The 23,176-nt window shown below is 46.6% G+C and overlaps 1 protein-coding gene across 1 annotated transcript; it reads left to right on the plus strand.

Annotated features, from left to right (window-relative positions):
• Window positions 1-1,331: 1,331 nt before the first annotated feature.
• On the plus strand, window positions 1,332-22,289 carry pdcd4a (programmed cell death 4a). Its single transcript, XM_083692602.1, has 12 exons — window positions 1,332-1,543; window positions 1,697-1,795; window positions 8,669-8,965; window positions 9,825-9,922; window positions 13,384-13,497; window positions 13,836-14,057; window positions 14,362-14,459; window positions 15,492-15,606; window positions 17,813-17,920; window positions 18,768-18,878; window positions 19,323-19,462; window positions 19,764-22,289. The coding sequence occupies exons 2-12, from the start codon at window positions 1,750-1,752 to the stop codon at window positions 19,813-19,815; spliced, it is 1,401 nt and encodes a 466-aa protein (XP_083548728.1). The 5' UTR covers window positions 1,332-1,543; window positions 1,697-1,749; the 3' UTR covers window positions 19,816-22,289.
• Window positions 22,290-23,176: the final 887 nt, after the last annotated feature.

Consider the following 23,176-nt stretch of genomic DNA (forward strand, 5'->3'; position numbering starts at 1 on the left):
AGGCCCTGAGTAATGGCTTTAGATGGGAACACACAGCCTATCACACACACGCATGCATGCACGCACACACAGCAACTCAACAACCAACTTCAGTATTACAACAACCGCATTACTTCCTGCCTAAAATGGTGGTGACTTGGGGCATTCCAGGTTTGAGGTCCATAACCATAACATTATAATAACACATTTTATTTATAATCTCTGTGTCCATCAAACTCTGTTTGAGCTGGTGTTGGTTTCTATGCCAGGGGAACAGTCTCCTGAGTTATGGATGACATGGCCAGGTTGGTCCATGTTAATCTAGAAGGTCAAAGGTCATCAGACTGCAAGGGTCAGAGACTTAACCTTTGGAAACCTAAAACCCCCCTCACAGATGCATACACACAGACAGACACACACAGACACACACACTCACTCACTCACTCACTCACTCACTCACACTCAATCACACTCACTCACTCACTCACTCTCACACACACACACACACACACACACACACACACACACACATTGTCTGGGGTGTCACAGAACAAATTATTCATATAGGTGGGTCTAGATAGGGCTTAGTGCTTTCCATTGCTAATACACATGGTGGGTCCCAACACTTAACCATTCAACGCTGCCTTTACATTAGCTGCACTAAAAGCAGTGACCCCAATCCAACACCAGAAGCATTGTTCACATCTGCCAGTCAAGCCATGTGCTTGAAATCAGGTTCCAGCGACCGGTTTGCTGGATTAGAATGTAATGTGCTTGTCTGTACTTATCATCAATCAAAACACAACAGTGTATGTGAGTACATGCACATCTGAGAAATGGAAAACGCATATCTTTGTGGTGACATTTTGCAGGCCAGCCAAGGACAAGGTTGATGAGTTAGACATTTGAATGTAAGGCATTTTAGGTGGAATGTCATATCTCTGCTTTGATATTTGGAGATATTTCATGCAACCTTTCCATATATGTCAATATTTGCAATGGTAGGCTGTGTGCTAGACACAGTATTTCAGTTGAGATGACACCACTTTTTTTTTAATCGGAAATCCCAAAAAAAAGCACAGATGAAACAGGTACGAGCGTGAATTGAATACAGGTATGGTCACGTCTCATCCTCATCATTAAATGTGCCTAAAAATGTGTTTTGCAATTGTAAATATATGACCTATTTTGTCCTGGTCTGTCTGTACTGCCATGTGATTGGTCGGAACGGACCAGTTCCTGCCCCCTGGATTAACCATTCCCCGTCCGCGCTTTCTCCACGTGATTTGACCCAGACGTCCCCAAAGTTAAAAACAGACTTTGTTTATCTTTTCAGGCTGCTGCTGAAATGTGCACGGACTAGTTTTCTACTCTTCCGTCATTGTTGTTTTTGCATTGCTCTCTTCAGATTCATTATCTGAGAAGAGTGCTGGATCTGTATTGTTTATCAGAACATTTGGTCGGGAGCTTTTTTTTTCTTTTCTTTTTTTCATTTGCAACTGCATTTCATTATCGTTTACGTGAGAGAGCTGACGTTATCTTGCGCGAGTAAGCAAGCTATCTGGTGAGATTTGTGCCCCCAAAATCATTTAAAAAAATCTCAACCCGTGTGCAAATTCTAGCACGATATTGGATTGACATGCATCGTTTTGTTTGATTGTTGATTCACGTTGTTGTTGTTGCTGCACGTCTTTTGGCGATTTGTTTTTCGTGACAGACCTCACGTTGGGGGATTGTTATCTAACGGTAAACAAGCATTGATCGAGCGCCATGGCGACCGAAGTGGAGACATGGATCGCCGCTCAAAAACACGATGGTGAGTTGAATGAAAGCTCGAATGCATGCTTATTTCTATGTACAGAGAGTCGTTTTGGAGTGAATGGGGGGAAAACACATTGGTGCACTCCTCCTTTTGTCTCTGGTGGGGATGGGCTGCAGTTCAGCCACGATCCACCATGTGCTCTCCTGCATCGTGCCCCTGAGTGCTGAAGCCATGTTGACAGAAAGCTGGAACTCATTCGACGAAACACTTTGCAAAATTGCGAACTGTCGCATGGGATATTTCAGTATGTGTCGTTGTATGATGTTATGTCCTTTGTCTGGTTGGACACATGTGAAGACACGCTCCAACGTTTTAACCCTTTGGAGACTTTTGCATTTGGCAGTGCATTCCTCGTCCGAGCTCTCTATTGACCACCAGAGTCGTGCTTCAAAACAAACCAGGGCTGTGCAATCTGACACATCTCTAGGTGTATGGAAATGTGTGATTTCCTGTTTTGAGAAATATTTTTCTCCTCGTTCGCCCACGTCCGTATGGCCAGACACATGCAATTAGACCATTGTTTTATTCTTGAGTGTAGGTAAGTGTATATTACTCATTTTAATCACAATCTCATAGGCATGAGATCAGTTGCAACCCCCTCGATGAATGCGTTTGTTTGCATGTGGCCAAACAAGGAACTGAATGTTTACAAAAAACACTCCCCCCCTCTTCCCTCACGTCCGATGCCCAGACATGTATCCATTCCTAAACCTTTCTATTGAATAAAGACGCTACAACAACCAAAAAAAAACGGATTATAAAATATTATACACGCCATGCATTATCAACGTGCATATGCCTGATGCTATGGTCAATGTTGAATTGAATGCGTATATAAACCAGCACCCGCCCCCCCCCCCCCCCCCCCCCCCAATGTGCCATACTCCATTGTATTGGCGATAACTAAGCATTCATAGTAGAGAATCATTGATTGTATTGATGTCGTTGGCTGTACATGCACCTCCAAATGCAGCCTAGTCGTCATGGAGGGTGTGAGGTAGTTATCCAGTCACATCTCTTCTCTACTACAAGCCTTTAGGATTATAGTGACGTCGGCGTGTATAGCTTGCTGAATGGACCTATATGAATGCCTTATGTAATCCATGTTCTTTTTTAATGTTACATAAAGAGAGGTGCATGTTTTATGTATAGTGCGAGCCATATTACTTAAGCTTAGCTATGCCCCCCCCCCCCCCCCCCGCGTGTATTTTTGGATCCGAATACTTCGCTGTGAAAATATCCATTCAGAAATGTAGAACTCAGCCCATGTAGGCAACACGCGTCAAACTCCGAGATCCGTAGTATGATAACATGGCACAGGTGTGAAACTTCTCCCAGGGGGAATGTGACTCAAGGCAGCTCCGCTGGGCCGCTGTTGTTGCCTTTCTGTCATAGTGGTCAGTACGTCTGTGGACAGATGGGCTGCCCCTCTATATGAACTCAGTTGGCCCACCGCCACGATTGATTAGACAGTAGACGGCTGGTGTTGTGGTTAGCGACACACTTTGTCAAAGATGCCATTGTGTCGGTTTAAACCCCCCCCCCCCCCCCCCCCCTCCCCTCCCCCCCAGAAAAAAGTAACTGCAAGCATATAGGGAAGATACAGGGTATGGAGTGTGCACTGCAGCTTTGGGAATAGATTAACCTTTTTAACGCCATCCAAAAACTTGTCTGTCGCTTACAGAGTTGTAGCTGACTGATTATGCATTGACAAAGCTCATGCGTTCAACATGCCCAATAAAGTAAACCTAGTTTGACATGTGCCTGTATTTCATAACTATCTGTTTGCCTGAGGGGAGGATGTGGTTTTGAGGAACCTGTCTTGTGATTGGAGCCTATAGTGTCAGTTGACAGATTCTACTGTGAATTACTTGGAAGCGTTGGCATGGTAGTACACGTCAGTTGTACATTTATGTAACTCCATAGGTGTGTGTGTGTGTGTGCGCGCGCATATACATTACACTGATATGTCAAGCCTGATTTGTTCACGGCCTACTGAGTAAACAGAATGTAGGTTAAGGTCTTTTTGTAAACGGCCCCCTCCCCTCCTTCTCAGCCTCTTGAAGTTCACATCATGAACAAAAACAAACCCAGCTTGAAAAGATCTCGTATATAACCAAAGTAGATTGAGCCAGTTGGCTGTATAGGCCTCATGAATAATTGCGTGTGTTGTTGACAAGAAAGATGAATTTTGAGGGAACCATATGGAGGACAGGAAAGTTAGGAAATGCTACTGTCTGGACGGTTGTGTTGTAATTCTCCTGACAGTTAAACGACAGCTAACCCCCCCCTAGGGCTTGGATAGACCCACCCACCACACCCACACCCCTGTCAACCTCTGTAGCCAACCGCTACAGAACACTCTACCCAGTCTTATTTCAGACTTAAAACACACCGGTTAGCTTCGTACAGACAAAGCTTGCTTCCACCGAGGAAGGGAGGAGGGAAAGGTTTTTTTTTTTGGAAGGTATCAAGCGGGACCGCTCGTTTGTCACGTGACTCCTCCGATGGCTTCCGTGACGTCCTGCTGTGGCGGCTGAGGGGGGGGGTGACCTGTTCACTGGACGGGGTCACCTCAGACCAACTGTCTGTCTTGGTCAACTGGGCCAATCCTCCCAAGCTCTTGAAAAACTTTGCTCCACTGACCTCTTGACACACTCGAGCACAGACATCACTGTCGACTGAATGCCTTCACACTCCACCACGACAGAGACGTCCCCGAGTCTTGTTGGGGGTGTTCTATTTCTACCAAAGGAAAAGGGTTGTTATCGACAAACACAAGTCCCGGACTGACCCGGATCATGCTAAAGGTTTTAGGAGGATATTACTCTCTGGTGTTGCCTGTGTGTGTGTGTGTGTGTGTGCGCGCGCACGTGTGTGTAAGAGCTCCCTTACAAAGGCTACTGTAAAGACAAGTGTCAACAAAGGGGGCGAGGTTGGGGGTGGGGAGTTTAAAGGCCGTGGGATTGGGTAATCTTTTTCATGGTGGTGGATGGGTAGTCTAGTCTGGATTAAGGGCAGAAGGGAGGGGGGGGGGGGGGTGGTGTCTGTGATTTCTTCAGTCACCGACCGGAAATTGAGCTCTACACACACACACACACACCTCTGCAAATCTGGAACGGTGCTACGCAAGAGGAGAGAGAGAGAGAAAAAAACTAAAAAACAAATCAATCTCTCCAGGACTTTCAGTTCCCCTCTGCAGAACAGTGACAGCAAACAGGGCCTCCGTGCGTAGAACGCCCGCTGCATTACCGAGGTGGAAAGGCATGTGGCCAGCGACCGCGACACACCGGAACCTAGCCTCTACCTTTACCGTGGTAAAGCTAGGTACATGTTGATTTGCTGGCCCTCAGTACTTGAGTTGGCTGCAGCCCAGACAAGTTTCTTTTTTTTCTTCTTTTTTTTTTCTCTCTCACTCTCTCTCTCTGCCTCTCTCAAACGCTCTCTCTTTCTCTCCTCCTGTTTTCCTACTGGTCAGGCCTGTTTTTGGATGACGTTGGTCAGTTTACTACCCTGGCCTGGCATGTATGTGGGAGGAGGAGGAGGAGGAGGAGGAGGAGGAGAGACATGGTCAGTTTTTTACAGCTTCTGCAGGGCAGGGGAGTGTTTGGGTCAGGAAGCTTGCTGGCTTGCCTGCACTCGCTGTGGGTAAAATCAGTGAGCGAGACTCTTCATGTGTGACTCACTGCGCGGAGGTGTGTGTGTGTGTGTACACAGTGAAATGTCATTTTTATATCCGAAGGAGCCGTTGATCCTCACAGAATACCTCCTCACTAGCAATGGCACATGGACACGGAACATCCCCCCCCCCCCCCCCCCGTATCATCTCGCTCTTCCAGGAATCGGACCATCGCTCGTGGCCGGTTATGAAGGGCCTTGTGGCCCGGCGCTCGACGAGAGTGAACTGGAGCTGCGGTCTTGATACGTCTCCTGCTTCCAGCCCTCGTGTCTACATGTCCCTGTAATCTATAGGGCTGTAACTCCTCCTCCACCCTGGCATCTGGGCTCTGCAGGAGGAGGAGGAGGAGGAGGAGGGGTGGTGAGGATGGTGGAGCGGGGGAAGGGGGGGGGGGGGGTGTATTCATTACACTCTGAGGAATTCCTGTTCTCTCTCTCTCTCCCCCCACTGCCATATGTAGGCAGACCCACTGTGAGTGGCACAGGCATGGTGGAGGGTGGAGGAGGAGGAAAAAGAGCTGGCCTCAGCATTTTCTTTACCTCCATGTGCTCTCTGCTCCCTCCCTCCTCCTTCCTTCCTTGCCTCCACACTTCCATTTGTTGTTGTTGTCTTTCTCTCTCTCTCTCTCTCTCCATAAGAGGCAATTGGACCCTGACCTTTTTTATTTATTTATTATTTTATATATATATATATATATATATATATATATATATATATATATATATATATATATATATATATATATATATTTTTTTTTTTTTTTTTTTTTACACCTCAAGAGCAGAAGTGAATTTGATAACCTGTTTACGGGAGCTTCAGGTAAACAGCACTGGCCAGAGTGAAGCTGATTGGCTGGTGAGCACAGGAGGTGTGTGTGTGTGTGTGTGTGTGGGGTTCTGTGCGTCAGGCCGTGTCGTGGATTATGAGGATGCTCTGGCGTTGTTAGGGCAGGGTCAGGTACCTTTGGGTGTGTGTTTTTCTTTGTGAAGCGGCTAGCATTAGCGTGCCAAGCTATAAGTGGCCCTGCTATATATACAAGTGGGTCACTTACATTAGAGGTTCTGCAGTAGCCTGTGAGCACTATGAGCTGTAGAATGCAACTGTCTCTCTCTCTCTCTCTCTCTCTCTGTCTCTCTCTCTCTGTCTCTCTCTCTCTCTCTCTCTCTCTCTCTCTCTCTCTCTGTGTGTTTGTGTCTCAAGTTGCTTTTAGCAGTTGGATGTTAGCGCAGTGCTACGCTACATGCCTGCAAGTCCCCTATCTCTCCTCTTCAGAGCTGTCATTATCGTAAACATGGGTCAGCCTTTTCACAAGAATGCAACCCTTAAAAAGCAGATAAGCAACCGTTTAAACAGACCTCATTTCGCACAGTAATCTTTACTTTCACCTTCACCATTCTCGAGTTGGCCTGATAAATAAAGTGTTATTTACCCTGTCAGATTTATGGTCCTAGAGTTATGGTCCTAAAGCAACAGCAGGTCTGTGTTATAAAACACGCTGATGTAATGTGCATAGGATTGTGCAGGAGTTGTAAACATTGCATCATTTTTGTCGAAGCGACAGCAGATCCGTACGGGACGTGGCTGTCTGAAACCGTCTCCGGGCTGTTTGTTTTCAGCAACAAAGATAACATGACACTACTGTACCTGTTGCCTTGGGACACTTGTCGCTTCACAGCAAAGTAACGTTTTGCGCTACCAGAACCTAAGTGACCATTTTAATGTGTTTTTTATTTTTCTCCATTATGTATACAGGCGAGTTCTAGTGAGAGTGATTGATTGATTGATTGAACTTCTCTGTTACAAGAGACACCTGGTCCAAGAAGGCAGCAGCAAGAAAATGTGAAATGGCGTTGTTGTCACTTACTGCAGGACATAACTGCACAGTTCTCAGGAAGGTGTGTGTGTGTGTGTGTGTGTGTGTGTGTGTGTGTGTGTGTGTGTGTGTGTGTGTGTGTGTGTGTGTGTGTGTGTGTGTGTGTGTGTGTGTGTGTGTGTGTGTGTGTGTGTGTGTGTGTGTGTGTCATCGCCCCCCCACGATGACAACAGGGAGGGGACTGTGGATCTGTCTTTTGCGTCTTTGTGTGACACCATCTCAGACACCGTGGGGACAATTATGATGAAACTTGGGTGAAACATGTTTCCATAGAGATGCGGCATTTACAAAATGACACTGATTGGCCCAATGGCCATAGACAGCGATACACATTTAACTTCCAACCAGGAAAAAAAAAAGAAGAATTAATTGTTTTATCGTTCATCCACAAAACATACTTTTTAATAATTGTCACCAATTCACACGAGGAGGGGCGCGACATCCTTGTCGGGGACAACGTTGTTCACTGTCAACTTGTTTCGTTTTCCGAAGTTCTAACAGCTGTCGCTGAAGAAAACCACAAGTCTTCCTTTTACAGGAACGCATTGTTCCCTCAAGGTTCAACAGAAACAATACGCTCTTTCTCTCATACCTGAAAGTCACTGCTTATTGTAATGTGGATCTAGAAGGGAAATTATGTTCTCTCTCTCTGAACATTCCCTGGGTCCTTTGAAAGTTTGGGATTTTTCCCCTGACTCACTGGCTCCATGTAATCCTGCGGTGGTAGTACTATTAGAATAATCCCCTGGCCATGACTGTACAGGCTAGTTCCCTCATGATACCACGCAGACTAATCAGAGGCTGTTCATCTCTCCTGTTCTAGTCATGTAGAAGCAGGAAGGGTGATATTCAAATACTGTTATTTTGAGTCCACCGCAGATCCTTTGAAGGCACATGACTTCCTCATTTTGACTTCCTCATGATGCCACCCGGAGGAATCAGATATTTTCTGTAGACATATTGTTTGACGTCTTGTCTAAGCAGAGCAGGTCTGATTCTCAGTTCGGTAGGTTTCAGTCTTCCACAGAACTGAAAGTGTAGTATACACACTTTCTTTTGACTTTTGGTGATATGTGTAGTTTTGTCTTTGAAAGTGCCAAATGTGTTTCGGTGAACCTCTGATTCCATTTCCATGGAACCCTGAACACACTTTCTTTGACCTGTGCGTTGTCCAACTCTTTTGTTTCCTCGTCAAATCACGCGATCAGGAAAAACTCCTGGCCCTAGTGCACCGAATGGAGGCAGCCTAGCCACATTAACGCATCACTAACTTTGCCCCCTCCCCTCCCCTCCCTCCCGTCCGTCCGTCCCACAGGGGTGTTCAACTTCGACAACGACCTGACCGAGGCGGACCGTCCCTATGACGACGAGGAGGACCTGATCGAGGCGGAGGTGAACGGTAACTGGACGCCGCAGGAGAAGGCGCTCCACGAGGCGCGCCTCAAGGCCAAGGCCAAGCGGCGCCTGCGCAAGTCGTCGTCCCGCAGCGAGTCGCTGTCCGAGTCCCAGTCCGGGGACCCGGCCGGGGCCGACCCCAACAGCCCCAAGGGCAAGGTCAACGCCAACGACCGCAAGTCCAGGACGGGCAAGGGCCGGGGCCTGCCCAAGAAAGGTCTGTACCACACCACGCTACGCTACACACTACAGTACTAGACACTACAGTACTACACATTACACTACTACACCACACACTACAGTACACTACACTACTACTAGACACTACAGTACACTACAGTACTAGATACTACAGTACACTACACTACTAGACACTACAGTACTACACACTACACTACTAGACACTACAGTAGACACTTTACAGTAGACACACACCACACACTACAGTACACTGCTACACCACACTACAGTACTACACACTACAGTACTACACTACACTACTACACCACACACTACAGTACACTGCTAGACACTACACTACTACACACTATAGTACTACACAACACACGATAGTACACTACACTACTACACACCACACTACATTACGCTACGCTACACTTCTACACACAATGCTACACAGCACACTAATATATAATTTATGCCATTTAGCTGACGCTTTTATCCAAAGCGACTTACATTGCAGGGAGTGCATACATTTCAGTATATATGGTCCCAGCAGGAATCAAACCCATAACCTAAGCGTTGTTAGCGCCATGCTCTACCAACTGAGCCATAGAGGACCACACTACACTACAACACACCACACCAAAGTACACTACTACACACCACACCAAACTACACTACTACACTACAACACACCACACCACTACACTACTACACACCACACCACTACACACCACACTACATACACCACACTACTACACTACTACACACGGCTAGGCTAACGATGCTAATGCTAACCGTGTTGTTGATGAGGGAGACTGCTCCATGCTACATGCACCTGTGCTAATTGGCAGTCTCTAAATGTTGCTGCTCTCTTCTCCCCCCCCTCTCAGGTGGGGCGGGGGGTAAAGGTGTATGGGGAGCAGCAGGAATGGTGTACGAGGCAGAGGAGCCTGACGCACGCGACCCCAACTACGATGAGGCTAAACAGGTGAGGGGGGAAGGTGTGTGTGTGTGTGTGTGTGTGTGTGTGTGTGTGTGAGACAGGGGAGGCTGGTGGAGGTAGAAGGAGAACAGGCTTATTGTTTGGCACCCTTCCATTCCACGCATTACACCTCCACCGGCCTCCACTGGTGTTGTGAGTGCATGTCCCCTTTTGGCCTGTGTTACTGAATGACGTGGGGCCTCCGCTCTCACCATCATCAACACCATAGAACCCCTGCCCACCCTCCTCTCCACTCCACAATACCGGTGTCCCAGACCCACCTGTATCCTTGTTGGAAGAATGACTTTATATGTATAGAGCGCTTTTCAAAGCAACAACAACAAAGTAAAAAAATAAATAAATCACCTGACACAAAAACAAAAACAACAACAACAACAGCAGCTATGACAGAGTCAATGGCGGGGAGGGGTGGGGAGGGATACCGGCCAGCGTCAGGGGTCTGTGTAGTTGTTATGGTCTGAACACTCTGTTGGAGTAGCTTTGTTCTGAAGCAGCCCAGTCATCACAAAGCCACGCCATCGCTACTGGACCACAGCCTTTATGGACATTGGAAAGTAAACATGCTGATGTCTGCTGCTGCCAACAGAGAGAAAGAGGGGACCATACACACACACACACACACTGACACACACACTCACACACTCGCACTCATACAAAGGGGCGGGGGCGGCACATGGTCAGGACAAGCTGATATTGTCCACGCGGACAACAGCCATGTCCACAACTGTTTGTTGCGTCCATCCCAGTGATGATTCACACAATGAATTGTCCTCTTGTCCCTCCATGAATGGGATAGTAACACACAATGACGGCTCCAGTTTGTTTAGGGTTTTTTTATTGGTGTTGTTGACCGCGTCCTGAAATTGAAAATGACAAAAAAAAAAAAAAAAGTCTTTCCTAACGCCGAATGTTATTCTTAGTCCATCATGTCTCGACTTCAGTAACCAGAATCCGTTTCATCTTTGCCCCGTCTCCCGGCCCTGTCTGTACTTCAGCCGACTCCTCTGACAATCATTACCAGTATCGTGCCATAAAAACCAGGGCCATTGGGTTTTAGTGAAAGCGCGTCCAGATCAGAGACCTCTAGCCTATCTCTACCTGCCAGATGGCTCTCTCCCATCACCTTGAACCACATTTTCAATCTGTAAGGCCGTGCGTTTATCTGGTGTTGAGGGGGGTCAGTCTGACTTCAACAGTGGGAAAACGTGTGTCTGTTGGGACTGGGCAAGGCTAGCGCTCCAGAGATAACAGATGGGAGTAGAACAAGCTCCCAGAGTGCAATGCTGGGGCTATGTTTCTTTTCCAGAAGGTTGTTGAAGCCCAGTCCTTATCAGATCAGGGAGGAGGAGGAGGAGGAGGAGGAGGAGGAGGGGGGGGGGGGGAGGGGGTAGGTAGGTAGATGGGAGTGGAGGGAACAAGTTCCTGGAATGAAACGCAGCCCTGTCTGCCCTTGAGAGCTGTTCTTGCAGTGTAGATGGGGGGTGGAGTCGTCAGTGGTGGTAGTGGTGGTGGTGATAGTGTGGCACTAGGTTACTGGGGCAGAGGGACACTGGAACACAGGCAGCCCTAACCGCACGATCCCAGAGTCTTAGCTTTTACAGTGGAAGAGTGTAATGCTTAGGGGAACACTGGAACACAGGCAGCCCTAAAAGCACGATCCCAGAGTCTTTGCTTTTACCAGTGGTAGAGTGTAATGCTTAGGGGAACACAGGCAGCCCTAAAAGCACGATCCCAGAGTCTTTGCTTTCATAGTGGTAGAGTGTAATGCTTAGGATCACTTCATAGTGGCTTGGGGTTATGGAGTGGTGAAGGGGCCATGCCGGTCCTGTTTACATGCTTTTGAGTAATGCATCCTTCCTTTTATATACGCCATTTAGCTGACGCTTTTATCCTAAGCGTCTTACATCGCAGGGAGTGCATACATTTCAGTATATATGGTCCCAGCAGGAATCAAACCCACAACCTTAGCGTTGTTAGCGCCATGTTCTACCAACTGAGCCACAGACGACCTTTTTTACCCTCCTTAAGATTAGATTAGATTAGATTCAACTTTTGTCATTGTGCAGAGTACAAGTACAGAGACAACGAAATGCAGTTAGCGTCTAACCAGAAAAGTGCAGTGTGAACAGTATATACAGGTAGTGCAGTATATGCGCAGTATAGTAGTGCAGTATAGTATAAGTAGTGCAGTGTAAGCAGTATATGAATTAGCAGTAGCTAAACCTACGGGGGTCTGTGAATATTACGCAGTGGGACCCCCGTGCTACCCGTTGGCTTTAGATCAGAGATTTCCTTGCATTTTGAAAGTATTCCAATGTGGCCTACAGTACGTGACCCTCCCCACTGGCCCGTCCCTCCTCAAACCACTCTGCACAAGGCATCCCCCAAGCTCTCCGCTACTGGTTGAAAACCCAGACTCGGGAGACTGGAGGGACAATAGGCTACTTCTTCAGCCAAGGTTGCCTCGATGAATAGCCTCAAGTCCTCCTCCAGACGAGGATCACTTCTCAATGATGGGAGAACACACACAAACACACACACACACACACACACACACACACAAACAAACACACACACTCCCCATAACAGCGAGGAGAAAACAGGAAAGTGACTCGGACAGAGTGTTGGGTGATTTCCGAAACCTTCTCCACGCCTGTTCTCTCTTTCCAGGGATATTTGTTCCCCTCTGGTGAACTTGGGCTTATTCAAAGCAGGTCAAAAACAATAGCGCTCTCACTCTCCCCGCTCTCGGTTCCTGCAGGCTGTGACTGCTCAACGAGGAGGAAGCTCTCTGGCTCTGTCTCTTGTTTCTCTGAGACTACCTCAGGCACTTGTACTCACCATACTTTTTTGTGTTATTGTTAAGGAAAACCTTTTAGAAGACCTCTTTAAAAAGCGAGTGGTTGTTTATGTAGATGCGTAGAGGAATATTTCAGCAGATAGGCCCGGGGGTGGTGTTCTCTGTGTGTGTGTGTGGGGGGTGTGTGGTGTGAGTGGAGTGTGTGGGGCCTGTGGGGGGTGTGTGGTGTTAGGTGGTGTGAGTGGAGTGTGTGGAGTGTGTGGGGCCTGTGGGGGGTGTGTGGTGTGAGTGGAGTGTGTGGGGCCTGTGGGGGGTGTGTGGTGTTAGGTGGTGTGAGTGGAGTGTGTGTCATTCATCAAGTACATTTATTTGTATCGCACTTTTTACAAAGACAATTCTCTCAAAATGCTTTACAATAAGAACAATACAAATAATATAAACCTAAGGGTTATTCCTTAGCTACCAAGATGTTTGGACAAATCTTTTTCCTTTTGCGACCATGGTCTCTGTGACCAGTAGAGAGAATGCCTTGGAGGGGCAATTAGATGATGACTTGATGAAAAGGGTTTATTGTGCGATTTTTAAATCGGACGATTTAACGGATTGTGATTTTTCCGGTCGGTTGCCGGTGTGTTCTTGTTAACAGGGAGACACGGTGTACGCCACAGTGGTGCCAGAGCTGGACGAGAGAGAGCTGGAGAAGACGGTGAACCCCATTGTACAGGAGTACTTTGAACACGGGGACACAAAAGAGGTCCAGGTGAGCGGCACGGCACAGCAAGAAGGGAGAGAGAGAGAGACATTGATTTAGCACGACGACCATCTTTGTTAGGAATACCACCATACCACAGTATGTATACCTGTACACACTAAATGCTTGCGTACTTCAGGAGTATGTCCTTCATACTTCATGTCCCAGAATGCTTTTTTTCCCAAACCGAGCCAATCGGTCCCGTTTCTACAGAGCAACGATAAGAATGCTTCTCTGTATGAAGGGGGGGGGGGGGGGGTCTGTAATTTCCCTGGAGATCACATCCCTTCCACACATTACATCAGAACATCTCTCTCTCTGTGTGTCTCTCTCTCCGTGTCCCTCAGATGTTGTTGAAGGAGTTGAACCTGGGCCACAACAAGTATGAGTTCTCCTCCCTGGCCTTGTCTCTGTCTCTGGAGGGCAAGGCCAGCCACCGAGAGCTGACCTCCAGGCTGCTCTCTGACCTGGTCGGCAAGGTGCTCTCCGAGGCAGACATGTCCCGGGCCTTCGACAAGATCCTCAAAGAGCTGCCGGACCTCATCCTAGACACGCCAGAGGCCCCACAGGTAAGAGTTCAGGGCTGGGGTTGGTTGACGATTTGATGACTACGACAATTATGCATCGCATGACCCTGTCAGCCATATTGAATGTACCCGTGAGCGTAGCAGCCAGATTGCCATGGTCTGATGGGATGTGTTCAATCTTGGAGTTATATGTCCATGGTTGGTGCAGGTCAGGGTGGAGAAGGGAGTATGAGTGGACAAGTTGTGTTCGATGACAGTTTACATTCAGATGTTGCTATTGGTGAGGAGATCCCAGTGCGTTTATGACTCACTCACTCTCCCTCCATCTCTCCCTTACTCCCTCCAGATGCTAGGCCAATTTATAGCCAGAGCCATCGCGGACCACGCCCTCCCCATGGCGTTCTTGGACCGCTACAAGGGCAAGGTGGACTGTGACCACGCCAGGTGAGCCTCGGGGGGGGGGGGGGGTCAACCTTCACAGGGTCAAAGGTCAATAAGATGGGTGCTTTGGTTGGTTGGAAGGGTGATGCGTAAAGGATAGAGTTAGAAGCTGGTCTTAAGTGCTCTCTGGGTTTCTGAGATCCTGTTAAGTGCTCTGGGTTGGTGATAGAAGCAGTATATAAATATAGCGGAAAGGCTCACTTGACATCAAAGCACCCTGAAGTGGTCTCCTGTCTCCTAGTTGTTTTTAACGGCCAGATAATGGCTTTAGAACCACCCCCCAGATAAGGAAGCAAAGTAAATGTTTGTCCTATCTCCATGGACAGCAGTTTGTTTTCAAACCCCCGGCAAACGAATGATCCCTCTCCAGAACTTGATTCCAGCCACATGCATGCCCGGGACGACAGGCACTTTAGTTTAGTTTATTTCCGTCTTGAACATTAAAGCCGTGCGTCCGTTCTCTCTCTTTTAAAGATGAATAGAACCACTCTAACGTCCAACTGAATCTGATCATGTGATTCCAAATCAAATTATCCTGGTTACTTGGAGAAAACATCATTCAGAATCAAGTTGCAGTTTGTTTTAGTTTTTTTTCCTTTTCTTTTTTTTTTTTTACGGTCCTATTCTTTTTATTTTATTTTATAGCACACCTTTTTATGCTTCTGATTACTCTAGGGAGGGGAAAGTATAGTTGACGGTTGTCCATTGACCGCATTTGTTTGAACGTATCATTAAAACCAGCTGTGAAATGACTCTTATTTTTGTACGTTCCCTTTGTGTTTCTCTGTGGTTTATGGTTGACGTGTTAGTTCTGGACTCTCTCTCTCTATCTCCAGAGTTGAGTTGTACCGCGCCGCCGTGCTCCTTTCCATTGAGTTTTACGCTCGTCTTTTCCGGTCCCAATTCATTGTATTCTTTTATGATCTCAATATGCTCCTGATTTGACCCCTTGTTTATGCGTTGTGCAGAAATAATGCAATCGTCGATTTGTCCTCATTGTGGACTCTCTCTTTCTCTCTCTCTCTCTCTCTCCAGAGCTGCGTTGGACCGAGCCGCCGTGCTCCTGTCCATGAAGAGGGAGATGGTGCGACTAGACAACGTGTGGGGAGTGGGCGGCGGCCTCAGACCTGTCAAACACCTTGTCAAAGAGGTAAGTGCGGCTCGCCCACCAATCACCCGGCAGGCAGAGATGTTGCATCACGTTGAGAGAGGTGTCGAAATGCACAGCTGTTACAAGCAGACGAAGGGTTTCTGGAGAATAGGATGATCTTTCTTTTTTTTTTATGACAGAAGACATCCGATGATATACTTGGAGGAATTAATGAGATTCCGCAAGAGGATTGTTTCCACAAAGGCTCATTCCTCTTGGGTGTCGTTTTCAAGACTGTGTTCTTGCGGAAATTGTAAAGCCTTTAAGGTTGAGGTTCTGCTGAACTAGACACACACAGATCTGTAAGAGATACAAAACGTTTGGTTTGTTTAATAAAAAAGAAAAGAAAAAAAAAGGGGGGTTACTCTTCTCACGCCCTTGTTGCAGATGGCCTCTTGTTTGCAGCCAGGATGAAGGTTTGATCCCTGGTTGTTGTCAGAGCTCCTCCCTGATATGGATCCCAGAGCAGGGTTGGGCCACCAGTGTTCTGTTCTCTCTGCTCTTATGTAACGCGAACAGAAGACAGAATTGCATGCTGGGAAAAGAGCCACGGGCCAGCCCTGTGCTTATCTGCCTGTGTCAGCAGAACACTCTCCCAAACTGAGGAAGTTGGATCTGCAAAGCCTGGCACACACACATACACACACACACACACACACACACACACACACACACACACACACACACACACACACACAGCCGCAGCCACTTATACCCGGAAAACCTTCACTCAGGTATTCACTCACCTGATGTTGAGGCGTGTGCGTGCGTCCGTGCGTGTCGGTGACTGTTGCACACGTAACTATATTGATCAGCTGTCACCTTGGTGTGTGTGTGTGTTTATTCAGGTATAAGAATGCAAATGTAGGGGGATGTTACATAACCCAAAGTAGGCCACTGCAGGCAGCCCACAGACTCCTGTCCAGTTTTTTGATTTCCTGCCTGTTTGTATTCACCCTCAGGCCCTGATAGAGTCTTCACTGGCCTAGAGCCACACACACACACACACACACACAGCCTGCCAGGACAGGGCTCTTCGCTCTGTCTCTCCATGTCTGTCTGTCTCTCTCTCGTGTGTGTGTGTGTGTGTGTGTGTGTGTGTGTGTGTGTGTGTGTGTGTGTGAATACATTTTGCCGAGCCAGATTTGTTGTCAACAGTGACTTTTAGAGGATCTGTCTGCGCTGCTCTTAATCTGTGTAGGGGGGTCATCACCCATTGACTCTGATCTTGGGTCAGATTTTAGCCCCCCTCTCCCACACACACATTCCATAGGAGATTGCTCGCTGCTGGGTGTTTAAAGCAAAGACCTCTCTCAAGGAGTCAGAAATGAAAAACCAAGGCATTTGAGAAATTACACTCAAAAAGTATGCTGTTTTTTTTTAGTTTTTTCTCGGTTACAGCGAGAGGAAATCATAGGAAAGCCTCGGAGCTTGCAGGAAATTAGTCCAGCTCAAGACTCGCAGTCCGTCTCCAAGCAGATATGCTGTGCGCCCTATCGTGCACCGGCACCAGATTTAACCACGGTGCATAACTGGACAGCAACATCAGGGGTTGCAGGACAGAGAGGACATTGTTTTGGGGGGAATTGAGTTTGGGAGCTGATTCAATCCACTGACTGCTCGGGAAGAGCGAGAGCTGTAGAATCCTCCCGGAATAGGACCGGGAACAGTCCTAGGGTGACCACCGCTCCAGAGAGATGTCTCTTTTTAATAAATAAAAAAATAAAAAAAATAAAAATGTTTTAAGATGCAGATCTGATCTGTTTTCTGTCTTGGGGCCTGGTTTCCTAGCAGCCTTGTCCTTCTCCTGTAATGTGTTTGAGCCGTCTCCTATGAATATCACGGGGCACAGCACAACGTGTTTGTCATGCATGACGTGTCCAAAACAGGCTAACAGTTGGTCGCACATGCACATACTGTCCTGTACGTATCTGGCAGGAGGCCAGTCGCTCAAGTTTATTATAAAACAGGATTGCATAACGGTATGAAATGAGATGCTCATTGAGGACCACACACATCCAATTATGTTGTGTCTAAAAATACAACTATCGTTTAGAAATGGGGGTTGTTTTCTTTTTGGCTAGGTTGTTCAGGTTCTACCACTGGGAACGTTACAGTGGTGAACCTCCCGAAGAAATGTCTGGGTCAGGTCAAAGGTCAGTTTCTGGGTGGAGAATGATTGTGTGTTTGTGTGTTTTTGTTTCAGATGAACTTGCTGCTGAAGGAGTACCTGGTATCGGGGGAGGTGTCGGAGGCAGAGCATTGTCTGAGGGACCTCGAAGTACCTCACTTCCACCACGAGCTGGTCTACGAGGTACACACACACACACACACACTCTCTCTCTCTCTCTCTCTCTCTCTCTCTCGCTCTCTCTCACTCACTACTGACAGGTCATATGCTGCGTCCCATAGATTACTCAATGTAGACAGAACGACTCGCTGTTGTCGCTATGCGTCGTGTGTTGTCTGATTATATCAACTTGTACAATCAAACCGCCTTGTGTCTTATCTTAAAATGCATTGTTACCATTGCTAGAGATGCAGAACATCATGCCACAGCTCTGCAGGTGTGACGCAGCTGTTGCATAACATTGATTTACAAGGCTTCTTAGCTTCTTATTCAATAGCGTGCGTTAAACCAACAATGGTGTCTTCGAGACGAAATGCAAATGCAGTTCCTTGGTGCTAAATATACAGCCCTTGTGGTTGATGTCACTGACAGTGTTGCTGAAAATAAGAGTAATGCTGCCCCCCTGTGGTAAATAAAAGGGATTATTCTGTCAATGGAAGACATTTTATGGGCTTGAAAATCCCAAACACATTTTTGGTGTAATATCTCGATTGTTTAGCCTTTTTAATTCAGTGTTGCTGAGGATGACACTTCATCCACTGGTAGTTTGAATTGATTACCCTAGTGCGAATTCATTTGAACAACATCTTTCGGAGGGAATCAATTTCCTCTCCCTCTCCTACTGTTTATATTGTTTATACTGTTCATACTGTTTATATTTTTTAGTACTTTTATTTTATTTTATTCTGTTTTAAAACTTATTGTTGCACCACTCTGTGGCACTGTCACTTTTGCATTTCACTGTATACTTGTATGCACGTGACAAATAAAGAATCTTGAATCCTTCCCTCTCTCCTTCCTCCCTGGCCAGGCGGTAGTGATGGTGCTGGAGTCTAAAGGCGACAGGGCCGTGGCCATGATGGTGAAGCTGCTGCAGGCCTTCTGGAAGTCTGGACTCATCACACTGGACCAGATGAACCGGGTCAGTCCTAGCCGCTCTCCCACAGCCACCGGGCTAGCAAGACTAGGACTGCTTTTACACACGACAGGGCCCACCCGAACCGTACTATCCTGGCTCCAATGTTTTCACCTTTCTAGCACTGGTTAGGGCAACTATGGTGTTATGCGTAGGCCAGGCCATCACAGTACAGCCCGGCTCGGTTTGGCTTAGTAGTGTGGTGAGGGTACACGTCTTTCCTCAGCAGCTGATCTTGGTTAGATTATGGAGACATATGTTCTTACCGCTCAGATAGAGAGATAGATAGATAGAAAAATTCAGGTCCCAAGTAGCTTAAGACATGGAGACATCACACATAACATACACATACAACATACAACATAAGCAGGATAAAGTGGCTTGTGCGAACTGTCAACAACTGAAGCGACGGCAGGAAGACTGACACCTTGTGGTCCTTTTCTAATGCAGGGTTTCAAGCGCGTTTACGACGAGCTGCCAGAGATCAACCTGGACGTGCCCCATGCCCACTCCATCATGGAGTCCTTTGTGGACCTCTGCTACCAGGAGTCCGTCATCACCAAACAGCTGAGAGATGCCTGTCCTTCCAGGTCAGTTCACCGCTAATAGTCCTAGCCTAGTCCCCCCCCCCCCTCCCCCCCAGCACTGGAAATTATTTTTAACTCTGACTATAACTATTAAAAAAAGTAATTGTAAAGTCTGTCAGAAATGATGTTTCTGGTTATGGGGATTTGTTGCATTGATATCATGCTTTTCATTGGTGTCAAAATGCTGCATATAAGTGAGTTCATTTGAGGTGGATGCCTTAAATTTGACATCATGTAACTATGTAGTTGCACAGCAACATGAATATTGTAATGATCAGCCCCTTGTTCTGTTTCTGTCCACCAGGGGGCGTAAACGCTTTGTGAGCGAGGGAGACGGGGGACTGATCAAGAACTAGTGCGGTGGAGGAGGGGAGGCTCAGGTGTCTCCCCCCCCTCAGCCCCACACCGCAGGCCTGTGGCTGGGCAGCCTGGTGGTCTGACTCCCCTGCTCTACCCCCGGCCCTTCGTCATCACCACACACACACACACACACACACACCCCAACACACATACTGACACTGACATGAAGCGGAGGAGGACCGAGATATTTCTTTTTCTTTTTTCTATTTGGTCATTTATTTTTGTAAGAAAGTTCTTTATTTCTGGGGTTGGTTGGTTTGCCTTCTCCTGACCTGCCTCCTTTTTATTCAGTCTGTTCAGTAAAGGTCTGGATTGATTCTGTGAGTCGAGGCAGTGGAGAGAAAAAAAAGTGGGGTCACTTGAGATGTAAACTGGTGTTGTGAGACTACGGGGAGATGAATCGGGGTGATGTCTGGTGCTGAGCATGAAGGTTATTTCAGCTTCCATTGCTTTCCTTCACCCGTGTCTTTCTATGTATTTTTTTTCTTTTCTGCTTTGCATGTAGAACGCTTCCAAAAAAAAAAAAAAAAAAGATACAAAGCACTTATCAAAAAGACAGCATACTGTATTGCAAGCAAGCTCTGTACGCAAATGCTCTTTTGTAAATGCCAGCATTTTTCTTTTTCTTTGGCCAAAGTTTTCTATGAAATTACATTAAGACACAATGCTATGGTTCTGTATTTTTTTGCTTTCTGTCTGTCCTGTTTGCAATATGTTAAGATACGTTTTTCTGTCCACCCCATGTCAATGCATCTTCAACATAGGGCACCGTTTTTCACTATTCAAAAGCACAGCAGCTGCAGTTGATACACAAGCCTGTTGGATGTGTAACAGGGGGTTGAGGTTGGTTGAATTTCACTTCCGTTGATTCAGGTCGCCCCTGCCTTGGCGTCGGTTCTGCAGACGTAGGTAAACTTACCAACGACCCCGCAGAATCTACTGCAAGAAATGCAAGAAGCACAATCATCACAAAGGGTAACTGGTACACGAAGGGATAGGATTCCCTGTAGGCGCGGGGTAAGGGGGAGACGTAACAGAAAGCAGAGAGGTTATGGTGGGCAGACCAAGCCTATTTCTCAGCAAAAAAAGACCACAAAAAAAAGATTGTAACTGTTTGTGTTCCTGAATTGAAACTCAGCCGACCCCAACCCTTGTGTGTAACCGAAGCCCAGCGTCAGGGCCTATCCACCTTTCCCAACACTATCACTTAGTGTTAAAATGAATTTGAGGTATATCGCTCTGTAAACATACAAATACTCAGGATCTATAGAGCATTCTCCTCTTGTCTACTGGGTTTTGACAGACACTTTTTCAGGCTTTTGTTGTATTTGTTTGGGATGTGTTTTTCAGTCACCCCCCCCCCCCCCCCGCCACTCCCATGGTGTGGTCAGTTGAACCTATTGGAGAGTGCCATGGCAATGTAACTTAAACCATATGGGGAGGTTTACCGGACACAGATTAGGCCAACATTCTGGACTAGAGAGGATTTTCCTTTTAAACACGGTCTTTGGTCCAGGACTCCAGGTTAATTTGGGGCTCTGTCCAGAAACAGCCCCTAGAACCTCTGCCCTGTACACTTATGTAGATCTGAGTAGTAATGGATAGGTCTAAGAACATGTTTGTAGCTTCACCTTGCCCTATGATGGGCTGGGTGGGATCTTAGTCATCTTGCTTATACTTGTCCAGTCCTATCAGATCTACACAATTGTCTAGGGCAGAGACTACGGGTTGTTTCTGGACAGGGGCATGGTCTGGACAAACTAGCCCAGAGTCTTATCACTGACCTAAGGGCTCTCTGAGGAGAGAGGATTCAGTGTATGAATTTCTGCCTCTCGTTGACCAATGTGTAAGCCTAGAATCACAATGTGAGGGGTCTATGGATGGGATAATGGCTTTTCGTTGATTAAAAAAAAAAAAAAGATAACGGCAACAACACTGTGAGTCTGTGTCGACCTTTTTGTTTGTTTGTTTACATAAACGTGTTTGTGAATTTCGTTCGGATGGAGCTATTGATGGTTGGTCATCTCCCCAAGGGGGTTAGGGGGGCAGAGGAAGGGAGAGTAGGCGGCTTACGTCATGGACCCCCCACTACTACGTACTACTACGACTACTACTATTCATCAGCTGTGAGGCACACATCCCTGATAGTCATTCACCATAGCTACGTCACTGCTTTAATCAGCATTTCCCTTTTTTTTGTTTCAATCTCCACTGTTTTTTTCATTGTCTCCCCTTCCCTGCTCATTTCCATTTTTTTGGACCAGAGTGGGCGGATGGATGGATGGATGGATACCACTTTGTTTCTGGGTGCCAATGTTGGCTTGCATAATACTCAATCTGTATTGATTGAGCAGCAACTAGACACTTGTGTAGAGGCCAATGCACAAAAACCACCAGAGGTGATTTCAGCAATGTTGAAATCATCACTGCAGCATTGAGAACAGGTCCTGACCCTAACCACGGAACAGGAAACACTGCGATGGGAGATGTCTGACAATTCATTGGTTTTGGTGTCACAACTTGCCAGTATGTCTACAGTGTACCAAACAACAATCATTAAAACGAAATGAAATTGTATTGATCTCATGCAAAGGATACATCTATAACGATGAACTGCTTATTTGGCAGCTTCTCTCAACAGCGCAGTGAAATGAAAGGATAGGAAAATTAATGGCGTAATAATAACAACAACATGCAATCAATAGGAGTAAGTCAAACAATAAGTGTAGCCTTGGAATGGTGGAATATATACAGATAAATAGTATAAATATAGCTGTGCGTGCGTGCTGTGAGTAAGAGATCCGAGTGCAAATTGTCTCTAGTACAGGTGAGCAGCAGGAAGTGCTGCTGGGGGGATCAGTTCAAAAGTCTTATAGCTTGGAGGTAGAAGCAGGCTCCTGTTGGTCCGACACCCGATGTTCCAGCATCGTTTACCAGACGGTCATTCAATCAGTCCATCATTGTAAATCACTTGGGGGGGAGGTTTAAGGGGCGATCATATTCACAGTTGAGCGCATTGTGTCATTGTATCATTGTCATCAATTAGCATTGTATCATCTCAAATAGAAGCAAAACATGTTTATTTTGTACATAAGCCCAACAGACATCTGTGTATTACTGGGTTGAAGGTACACTATTTCAGAAAGTGAAACAACTATTTAAAAAGAAAATATAATCTAATCATTCTTTGAGGAAGTGACTGTAGGCGTTTAACGATTAATGCACACAGATGACCAAATATATTTAACATGCATTATAAGCACCAAATAGGTTCCATTTTTCAAATATGTTTTAAGCCTATGAAAGCTCTACACACATATTCAAACGTAGCCGAACCACGAACTTCAAACTGGTGGA

This window comes from Argentina silus (genome assembly GCF_951799395.1).
Source record: "Argentina silus genome assembly, chromosome: 21".
Taxonomy (NCBI): Eukaryota; Metazoa; Chordata; class Actinopteri; order Argentiniformes; family Argentinidae; genus Argentina; species Argentina silus.

Bases quoted from the DNA above. Each gene is read 5' to 3' on its own strand.
- pdcd4a (XM_083692602.1), top strand. From the start codon at position 1,750: ATGGCGACCGAAGTGGAGACATGGATCGCCGCTCAAAAACACGATG. The intron at 1,796-8,668 runs GTGAGTTGAATG...TCCGTCCCACAG, and splicing joins CGCCGCTCAAAAACACGATG to GGGTGTTCAACTTCGACAAC. The intron at 8,966-9,824 runs GTCTGTACCACA...CCCCCCTCTCAG, and splicing joins CCGGGGCCTGCCCAAGAAAG to GTGGGGCGGGGGGTAAAGGT.